Below are 10,940 nucleotides of genomic sequence, written 5' to 3' on the forward strand. Positions count from 1 at the left end.
CGGCAGCATTAATCCAGATAATTCAGGAGTTAGTGAAGATAACTCCGTTGCTAACATCCATTTAATCCTTAATATTTTTATGTTATGATGCAGTTAAAAAAAAAAACGTGTTGATACGTTTTTGTAATAATAAATGGTTTTGTAAAAATTGGTTGGCCAACTACCGCAATGTTTATCTTCTACCCATGTTCTTTGAAAGTACTATAAAAATAACAATCAGCTGTTTACGAGAGCTTAAAATTCGCATAGCGGCCTATCAAATATAAATTTGGATCTGATTAAGTGCGCAGTTAACCCGAATTAACGCTGCCGTCTGTCAGGGCTATTATCCTCGTGCATAGATTTCTCTCCCTCGTGTGAACACCTTGTTTGTAAAAAGACCTTTTATAGAAAAGCTAATTTTGAGACGTCTGGCAGTTACATTAGGTGTCAGTGGATGAGCAACACAATCAGGTGAAAAAGAAGAGCACTATTTTCACAGTTTGTGAAAATATTTAATTTTTCCAACTGAACTTTCGTCTGCACCGCGTATTTAATCTGTAGACTGAAAAGCTCCAAGGTTTCTCTTTAAACCATGTTACGATTAGCCTTTACCAAATCACATGTGTAAGTCAAAATATGCGATAGATTATGAAACAGTTATCTGATGTTATAGATGTAATGTCGTCATCGTTTAATAAATTTGTTCCATATCCTTTAGGGGTACAACCCAAAGAACCACGTATTTATGCACGAAAGTTATTTGCTCCAATCATTCCACGCTTTGCAACAAGTCTGTGCGCCGGCAAACTTATGATGAGTACGGCAGACCCCAAAGTAAACGTGGTCCAGGTGATTTTCTATACCCTCAATCGTACGGAAGATATGGCTGGTATGTACCACCAACTCGTAAATACGGAATGCTTGTGGTCAGAATATTACGTGGTGCTTTAAAACTACGATATATTGTTCTTGGTGGCGCTATTGGAGGTGGCGTATCACTAAGTAAAGTAAGTATAAATATTAACAAATATTTTATTAATAGGTTATTACATTAAATATGTATGTTCGTTATCAATCGTTGTAGAAATATGAAGAATGGAAAGATGGTCTGCCCGACATGAAATGGTTGGAGGATGTTTTGCCACAAGGCGAAAGATGGAATAATTTTTCGAGAAAATTGATGGATGTTGGCAGTGTTATGAAAGAAGTTGTGCAAATAGGTAAGATATGTAAATAATAAGTGTTTTTGATATTCTCTCACAACTCGAGTAGGAATTTTTATTAATATAAATAAGTAATTGGGTATTACTAATTGTATTTTTGTGCAGATAAATAACTGTAGTAATTTTCATATGTAATTTAAATGTAATTGTTTTCGTATTTAGATCCTAAGCTAAAGGAGCTCGGGGAAGAGAAGATAGCAGAATGGAAAATATGGTTCGATAATCGTCTGGATGATGCCATTGAGGCCGCGGATTATCAAGGCAACAATGCCAGTATAATTGAATGTACGTTCATTTTAATATCATTAGCCATTTTTTAGTGAGAGAATTTCAAAGGCATTTGACGAATTTACATCCTCGTATATAAAGATTGATATCCATTTACTAATGAAATATTGTTTTTAAATAACTTTTTAATAATTAGCAAAAGATGATATTAAATCCAAAGCTTCTGTGTCGGCATTAGGTCTGTCTAATGATGACAGTCGTAAAAAATATGGTAATTACGAATTTTCAAAGAAATTAATTAATCAAAAAATTTTAATTTAATATTATTTTTAATTTTAGAGAATTTGCAAACTCAAGTTGAAACCTTACAAACGGAAATTATGAATGTACAAATTAAATACCAAAAGGAATTGGAAAAAATGGAGCGAGAAAATAGAGAATTAAGGCAGCAGTATTTAATACTAAAAGCGAACAAAAAAACAACTGCTAAGAAAATCAAAAAATCCCTTATTGATATGTATTCAGAGGTTCTTGACGAACTGTCAGGCTATGACACAAGCTATTCCATGGCTGACCATTTACCTCGCGTTGTGGTTGTTGGTGATCAAAGTAGTGGAAAAACGTCAGTTTTAGAGTCTATTGCAAAGGCACGCATATTTCCTCGTGGTAGTGGAGAAATGATGACACGTGCACCAGTTAAGGTGACTCTCGCAGAAGGGCCTTATCATGTTGCTCAATTTCGTGACTCGGATCGTGAATATGACTTAAATAAAGAATCTGACTTGTCAGAGCTGCGCCGTGAAGTTGAGTTAAGAATGAGAGCTTCTGTTCGCGGTGGCAAAACAGTAAGCAATGAGGTCATTTCAATGACAGTAAAAGGACCAGGTTTGCAAAGAATGGTTTTAGTGGATTTACCAGGAATAATATCTGTAAGCTAAAATAATTATGTTATATACATACTATATAAACATTAACTGAAACTTTGCTTATATATCTTTACTTAGACGATGACTGTTGATATGGCAGCTGACACGAAGGACTCAATTCACCAAATGACTAAGCACTACATGAGCAATCCGAATGCAATAATTTTATGCATTCAAGATGGTTCAGTTGATGCTGAACGAAGTAACGTGACTGATCTGGTAATGCAGTGTGATCCACTAGGGCGACGCACCATATTTGTTCTAACCAAAGTGGATTTGGCAGAAGAACTCGCAGATCCGGATAGAGTATGATAGGAATAATTGCATTTCCTTAATATAACTAAATCATATTCAACTATTTAACAGATACGCAAAATTCTTTCTGGCAAGTTATTCCCTATGAAAGCGTTAGGATATTATGCTGTAGTAACTGGTCGTGGGCGAAAAGACGACAGCATTGATGCTATTAGGCAATATGAAGAAGACTTTTTCAAAAATTCAAAGCTTTTCCAGTAAGTAACTAATTTTACCAATTCAGGGCTGAGTGAAACTGATATCCATTTAGCCGACGAGGTGTGATAATGCCACACCAAGTAACTAGCCGAAATCTCAGCTTGGCAGTCTCAGATCGATTTTGGAAAATGGTCCGCGAAACAATAGAGCAACAAGCCGACGCCTTTAAAGCTACCAGATTTAATTTGGAGACAGAATGGAAAAACAATTTCCCACGGTAATTTCCTTATTTAACAGTGAATACTAATTTATTAATACAGTGTGTACTGCACAGGCTTCGTGAGTCAGGGCGAGACGAATTATTTGATAAAGCTAAAGGGGAAATCTTGGATGAAGTTATCACGCTCTCACAAATATCCGCAAAGAAATGGGAAGAAGCGTTAACTGAAAAACTTTGGGACAAGCTATCAAATTATGTGTTTGAGAATATTTACCTGCCGGCCGCACAGTCAGGTTCTCAAAGTAATATTATGTAAATATAAACTAGAAACTATTGTAGTTCGCTTGCTGGCACTCATTCTGTTATGTTGTGCTTTTAATGAATTCATTAATGCCTAAAACATTTTTTAATAATTGTTATTATTCAGGCGTTCAAACGGAGCAGTATGTGTTTGGATTGTTCTACTATAATAACATATATATGTAAACGCACAAACCCTTCTTCATATGTATTTATGTATGAGTTCTACTCACACCTTATGTACTCAGGTGTACTCAAAGTAATGTACACATGGGTTTCATTTTATATACATATTTATACTCGTAATCAAGCATTTTCATTGCTCTTTTTTGATAAAATGTAAATCATCTTACCAAACACCTTCATACTCATATAAATATCCTTCCAGATTCCTTCAATACAATGGTGGATATAAAGCTGCGGCAGTGGGCAGAACAGGCTCTGCCTGCTAAATCGGTGGAGGCAGGTATGTTCCGTTAAGATATTAAAATGATTTTTCGTTATAATAACTATCCATAGGTTGGGAAGCCCTGCAAAATGAATTTATATATTTAATGGAGAAGGCGAAAAAATCACCTGACCATGATGACATTTTTGATAACCTTAAAGGCGCTGTGGTGGACGAGGCGATTCGTAGGCATTCTTGGGAAGATAAGGCTATCGATATGTTGCGAGTCATACAACTGAATACATTAGAAGATAGGTTCGTTCATGATAAAACTGAGTGGGATCAAGCTGTTAAATTTCTGGAAACCTCTGTAAAAGCTAAACTGACACACACTGAAGAGACTTTGAACGAGATGTTGGGTCCAGGTCAATTCACTCGTATAACTCATTGGAAATCACTAACAGAAGATCAATCGAAACGACGTTGTGTGAAAACGGAACTGGATAAAGTACTGAAAAACGACGATGTGAGTGCTCTAAAATATGTTAGTACAATCAAATATCAATTTAATTACAATCAAATTTAGAAACACTTACCTACATTATCATACGACGAACTAACGACGGTCCGAAAGAACCTACAGCGTGATGGCATTGAGGTCGACACAGACTACATACGTCAAACGTGGTTTCCTATTTATCGAAGGTATTCTATGTTTTTCAAGTTTGTTCGATCATTTTTTTTCTTAAACACAGCTTTTCTGTTATTTTAATTTCAGACACTTCTTGAAACAGGCACTAAATCGTGCGAACGACTGCCGTAAAGCATATTACTTATACAGCCAACAGGGTGCCGAATGTGAGGTAATAATTATGAATGTATAGAACTTTGTTAGCAAGTTTACGAAGTGGTTAATGATGTTTCAGATAAGTTGTAGCGATGTAGTCCTCTTCTGGCGCATTCAACAAGTGATTAAGGTTACTTCGAATGCACTGCGGCAGCAAGTAATTAATCGTGAAGCGCGTCGATTAGATAAAGAGATTAAAGAGGTTCTGGATGAATTTAGTGATGACGAAGAGAAAAAGGCACAATTGCTAACCGGGAAGCGAGTGACACTTGCAGAAGAATTAAGTATGTTATTTTAATTGAGTTAATCGCAAATAAATAAATGTCTGGTTTCTTTTACAGTTAAAGTCCGACACATTCAAGAAAAATTAGAAGAATTTATTAATTCTCTTAATCAAGAAAAGTAACTGTTCACCGCGTGGACGTATGTCTAGTCCTTATTTAAAATTCATCGAAATAACTCCATGATTCTGACAGGAAAATATTAGTTGATATTGATTTGTTCACCATTGTGATTTATTTATTTAAAATGCTGTTTTTATTGTTAGAGCGTGACAATTTAAAAAATGAGTACGTGCGTATTATCAAATCTTTGCAAAAATAAAAATGGATGATTGAACTTATTCATATTTATTATTTTAATATTTCCATTTGATTCATGAATAAAATAAAGCACTTATATAAGTGGTATTAAATGATTAAATTTTAGGGAAATTACTATATTTATGATATGATGAGCCTGCTGGCAAAATGGGGAACGAATCGACCATAAAAAATACACAGTCAAAGGAAAATGAGCAATTCATGTACATTTTAATGAGTGGCCAATCTTTTACTGTCTCTATCTTTTGCCCTCCGGTATCACTTTCTGTCCTAAGAGTCCTTTTCGTAAAAAGAGCACTTCATCGGGCTCAGCTTTAGACAAGCTATCCATTGAACAACTTCTTCCAAGCTTTGAAGATGCTCATATAACTTTTACCCAACACGTTGATATTGTCGAGATATACCAAACATTTCTTCCCGTGAAATCCTTGGTCCATAAGTCTCTTTAAGGTAGCAGAAGCGTTACATAATTCAAAGGGCCTTTCGGTAAATTGCTATATTCATAAACACTATTTCTACCGCTAAAAGTTGTCTTCTCTGTGCTCTTATGCTGCCACCTTTTTTCTTTAAAAGCCGCTCAGCTGAACTTCATGACTCGCCCCTTTCGCTCATTTCACGTGTAGTCTGGTTTACAACGTCACGGTTTGCTAAAGGAACGCTTCGAGGAGCCTGGCGAATTGGTCTTGCATCACCTGTGTTAATGAAATGTTTCACAACTTTGGTTCTTCTTGGTGTGAAATCGTCTTTATCAAAAATGGTTGAGTATCTTAGTTGTTTAGCCTTATTTTGATGATTCATGCGTTAATTTCGTTCGATATATCGTTTTTGCCAATGAATCTTCAAGATGTACTCCACAACTTATCTCTTGACGCTGTCCTAACATAGCTCTCTCGAAGTTTGATCTGTGACTTTAACTCATTAAGTAATCTTACTGGAACACGTTTATCTTGTCCTGTCATAGCCAGGAGTAGCAAATAAGTAAGTCTGGTGTAGACTATTCTGTGACCTCAACAAACTAAAACTTGTTTGTCTCATAGTCTCCATCCATTTCTTCCCAAAAAACTGCTTCTGATTTTGGTGGAATCTGCTGGCTCTCTAACTCTAATTTTGTATTTGTTAAACCCATACATGGCGCTTCCATATTAGTACAAGTCATAATCTTGTTCTTCATGTAAAGTAGATTTGCAAGAAAGTCTACGTCAATTATTCATCGACGATTATGCCACTACAAAATTGTGTTTCACGGATGCATTTCCAATTATGATACTGCAATTTACTTCTCCGAAGATTTGAGTTCATTCTGCAGTTGCAGTACTTTGCCTCAGCTAACGGTCTTACTTCTTTATATTAACCGTCAATGGTATCCGCTGCCAAGGATATGCGGACGATATTGTGATTATAGCGAAAGGCAAATTCGAGGACACTCTCTGTGACCTAGTGCAACGAGGTCTAAACCTGGCAAAGGAGTGGTGCAGGGGAGTTGAACTGAGTATCAACCCCTCGAAAACTACCATCGTCCCGTTCACGAGGCGTAGGTCCCTACCCGGGCTTAGGAACCTCACACTTGGGGGTAGAGAGATCGAGATGACCAGCAAGGTAAAATATCTTGGTCTCACGCTGGATTCCACTTTGCGGTGGAAGCAGCATGTGAACCAAACCCTGGTCAAGGCGACAAAGGCACTAATGGTGTGCAATCGGCTGGCAGGAAAATCCTGGGGTTGCAAGCCAAGGATTGTCAGGTGGTTGTACACCATGATTGCGCGACCGATAGTCACAAATGGAGCGGTGTCCTGGGCCTCTGTGGCGGCACAGGCCTCACAAATGGAGCGGTGTCCTGGGCCTCTGTGGCGGCACAGGCCTCGGTGGTGATGAAACTATCGAAGCTTCAGCGGCTAGCATGTGTCTGCATGACGGGCGCTATGCGAACCTGCCCAACGGCGGCGCTGGAGGTCCTGCTGGAACTCACACCGCTCCACATAGTGATCGGTCAAGTAGCCAAGCATTCACTCCTGCAAATAACGGCAGAGGGATGCGGCAAAGGGAAAACAATCTCGTCCCAGAGGATGGAGATGATAAGTGGCAACAATCCAATTGCCCTCCTCCCGAAGGACGGGATTACAAAAACAATAAATTTCACGAGGAAGTTCAAGGTTACCCTTGGCAGCAAGAGCGAGTGGAATGACTCCACTCTTGAGCTGGTGCTGAGGGATAGTACACTGAAGTGGTACACTGACGGCTCGAAGACGTCGGAAGGTATTGGTGCAGGGATCGCAGGTCCACGCACAAGGCTATCCATACCGATGGGGAGATTCCCCAGTATCTTCCAGGCCGAAATCTTTGCCATAAGTCGGTGTATAGAGATAAACCTCCATCGCAATTATTGAAATGAGCGAATAACTATACTTAGCGATAGCCAAGCGGCACTAAAAACGATCTCCGCTTACGAGATCAAATCGCTGCTAGTGCAGGAGTGTAGAGAACGGCTAAACAGCCTAGCTGAATCGAACCAGGTACACCTAATTTGGGTACCTGGTCATAGAGGCATAGCCGGCAATGAACTGGCTGACGAGCTCGCCCGCTCCGCAGCCTCCACAAATATGGTAGGGCCCGAACCGTTCACTGGGGTGGGCCCCCACACTATAAAGGAGCTGCTCCGTAAGGAAGAAAGAGTGGGTAGAGAAGGTCATTGGCAACGGGCGCATGGTATGCGGCATGCCAAGTTGCTAATAGGGGGGTACAACCTTAATAGGTTTAGATCGATAATCAACCTCCCAAGGATTAAACTCAGGCTCTTGGTCGCATTCTACACCGACCACTGCAAGTTGAAAAGGCACCTATTCAACCTAGGACTAGCCTCTTGCGCTAACTGCCGGTTCTGCGACAGGGAACCTGAAACCCCGGAGCACCTGCTAATCGACTGCATCGCAGGCTGCAGACGCAGGTCTAAGGCCCTTGGAACCATATTTCCGGATAGGGATCACATCGACTCACTAGCTCTCAGCAAATTACTAGAATTTATCGATTTGCTGGGGCTTGGTGAGTCCCTGTGAGTTAGGAGAGGGCACAATAGACCCAAGGTCGCAGTGCCTCAATTAAATTCTATTCTATTCTATTCTACTTCTTTATTAGCCAGATCAGATCGAATTATGGAATGTGACGCGCCTGTATCCACACTCAGTATACGATTTTTACCATCTACACATTCCATAATGGTAACATTACTCGTATTCCTGCTTATTTGTGAAATGGAGATTACATGGTGTCCGTTGCCGGAGCCAGTCCATGCCTTTTTTGGCCGGCTTGCTTTAGTTTAACACTGGTTACAGTTGCGTGAAATAAAACCATTTTTTCGCAGTGTATAATTTTTCTAACGCGCTTCTGTATATTTTCCTGTACTTGCTGCATCTTTTCTTCAACTTTTTTAAGTAATTGGTTCACCCAGGTCTGATCTTCTATTTCTACTTCATGGGCTTTAACCCAAGCTTAATATTCCATACAAAACACATTGTTGGGGACAGAGTGCAGAGATACAGCTTTCTAAATGGTTGCCCAAATTACAATTTTGGACATTCTAACTGCTGTGACTGTAATTCGGATTTTACACCAGTTGTCGCCAACCATTCCTCCAGCTCCTTTTTGAGTTGTCAAATATTCAAATCGTTAAACTTTGCCATTTTCAAATAATTATATACTTGGAAATTTATTTGACAATCCCACTTCTGACTCAATATTGTTTTGTTCTCGTATCCGTGTTCCTCACACTCTCATATCTCACTTCTATTCGACTCAATAGCCATATGGTCACCCTAACGGTCGAAAATCGCTTTATTGGGTGCAGTGGATTCAACCAAGAATGATAGAATACAAGATGTGAGTTGAGAAGAAGAAGCAAAGAACGGCATGTAAATTGTAAACAAAAACGTAACCACCTTTGTTAATTCGTGAAACACATATACTTAATTTATTACTTTATAGCGAAAAAGTTTTAGTGGCATTAATAGAATAATTTTTCGGTAAATATGTATTAAATGTTTTGAGCTTGACATCGCTTGAACGGGTCGTATCCCTGCGGTAGATACTTCCATTTTTAACTTGCTCGCGATTCATCGGTGAAACAACCTCCTCACATCCCAGGGTCACAATTGTTTAATATACCCTCATAACCAATAACGAGGAAATGATTGTTTCTATGAGTCTGCAAGGTATGGAGAGATGGCAGCACAATGCTGATATGCTAACTCTCGAATGATCTCATGTGCGAATGGCTATATACCTCTATTGAGAAACTCATAGACTTTATTCCTGGGAATATGCCAAATGCACCGAAATTTGCCATTGTATTAACAGTACCCATCCCTAAGTACGTAATCGTAAAATTTCTTGTTGACAGTCTTAGCATATGATCCAGGATGATCCCTGTGGTCCCGTGGATGAAATTGGTGGAACACTTGAAGTTTTGTAAGCTTTCCACATGTGTGAGTATACTTTGGGCAATCGTCTAACCCGATGTGGCATGTTGAAATTCAATTCTATTGCTATACCTCCTTGGACTCGAAGAAATTCTTGAGGTATTTTAGTCCACAATTTATACAGCACTTTATGGAAGGCAAGACAAAGAAAAACGGATGCGTTGTTCGACGGCTACACAAAATACAAAAATCCTGCGCACTGCTTACTTTCATCAACTCCTCTACTTCTTGAGAGAACCCATGATCTCGTTGTTTATTTTGGCAGCACTGAAAGTTCATGGGCTACTGAACAGATGACAAGCAAAACAAGAACGACCATTAAGAATCTCCCAGAAATTATTTGCAAAATTAATGGGCTATTATTATTTTTTTTTGAAGAAGGAACGCGTATTTTGTCGCAGAGTTGGTTTGCTTAGCCGCATAAAATGTCAACGTATGTACATATGTACATACATACCTTGACAGCAAATCAAAGAGTTTCGTATCATGATATACAATACATATGTATATACCTGCTTTCAATGTTTCTTGAAGAACAGCTACTCAATAAAAGTAGTTCCTGTTGGTATGTTCTCGAAATATTTTACCGACCAAAATTTGGAGCCGACCAACTTTAGACAGGAACTAAGAACTCGAGTTCCCACGCGATACCTATTAATCTAACACCCTAGTTCCACTTTCCAACTTATACCGGTGTATTTTTCGGTTTTATTTCGGGATATGGCAAACCTTGTGTTGCAATCATTGAACTCACAAATTTATCGTAAAAATCTAAGTCAAACAAGTAAGGAAGGGCTAAGTTCGGATGCAACCGAACATTTTATGCTTTTGCAACTTACAAGAATCAAAGCGAGGAAATACTTTATGGTGTAAAACGTTAACCTAAGGAAAGAAATCCAAGCAATTTTATATATATGTACATACATATACTAAATATAACTTCTATACTGACAGACACATAAGGTTTGTTAGAAAAAAGAAAACCATTATATGAAGTACATATATGGAAGTTGAGGTAATACCGACCAGATTTTATCTATTTTTTCCAATATCAACACACTAAAAAGCTAATCATATAGAGTTAAGTCATCTGGATGTTCGAAGTTTATCCATTTTAAGCACAGAGATGAACTGTTTTGAGTAAAACACGCTAGATCATTTTCATTGAGATAGCTCATATATTGGTCGACATTAGCGGTACAAAATCACCCAGAAGTTCGATTATCTTTATCTACTATCCCTGGCATTATCTACTAGACATGGCATTTGACCAAAATGTGAGCGGTGCCACGTCCATCCTCC

At 38.6% G+C, this 10,940-nt stretch overlaps 1 protein-coding gene across 4 annotated transcripts; it reads left to right on the top strand.

Annotated features, from left to right (window-relative positions):
* Window positions 1–402: 402 nt before the first annotated feature.
* LOC105225393 (dynamin-like 120 kDa protein, mitochondrial) lies at window positions 403–5,189 on the top strand. 4 transcript variants are annotated; one of them, XM_011203825.4, is made up of 16 exons: window positions 403–606; window positions 701–989; window positions 1,067–1,202; window positions 1,368–1,490; window positions 1,630–1,704; window positions 1,773–2,362; window positions 2,438–2,665; window positions 2,726–2,871; window positions 2,925–3,089; window positions 3,147–3,325; window positions 3,721–3,798; window positions 3,852–4,246; window positions 4,307–4,425; window positions 4,499–4,583; window positions 4,647–4,851; window positions 4,909–5,189. In XM_011203825.4, exons 1-16 carry the CDS (start codon window positions 575–577, stop codon window positions 4,971–4,973), a joined length of 2,910 nt encoding a protein of 969 aa, XP_011202127.1. In that variant the 5' UTR covers window positions 403–574; the 3' UTR covers window positions 4,974–5,189. The 4 variants fall into 4 exon arrangements, with proteins under 4 accessions (XP_011202127.1, XP_011202129.1, XP_011202126.1 ...); XM_011203824.4 differs by having other exon boundaries at window positions 408–606; window positions 3,147–3,334; XM_011203827.4 differs by lacking the exon at window positions 1,368–1,490 and having other exon boundaries at window positions 405–606.
* Window positions 5,190–10,940: the final 5,751 nt, after the last annotated feature.

The sequence above is a fragment of the Bactrocera dorsalis genome, chromosome 3 (assembly GCF_023373825.1).
Source record: "Bactrocera dorsalis isolate Fly_Bdor chromosome 3, ASM2337382v1, whole genome shotgun sequence".
Classification (NCBI taxonomy): Eukaryota; Metazoa; Arthropoda; class Insecta; order Diptera; family Tephritidae; genus Bactrocera; species Bactrocera dorsalis.

What these genes read in the sequence shown, in the direction of transcription:
- LOC105225393 (XM_011203824.4), top strand. Translation starts at nt 575, where the DNA reads ATGTTACGATTAGCCTTTACCAAATCACATGT. An exon ending in GTGGCGTATCACTAAGTAAA is followed by an intron (nt 990 to 1,066) that starts GTAAGTATAAAT and finishes CAATCGTTGTAG; the next exon opens with AAATATGAAGAATGGAAAGA. An exon ending in AAAAATTCAAAGCTTTTCCA is followed by an intron (nt 2,872 to 2,924) that starts GTAAGTAACTAA and finishes ATATCCATTTAG; the next exon opens with CCGACGAGGTGTGATAATGC.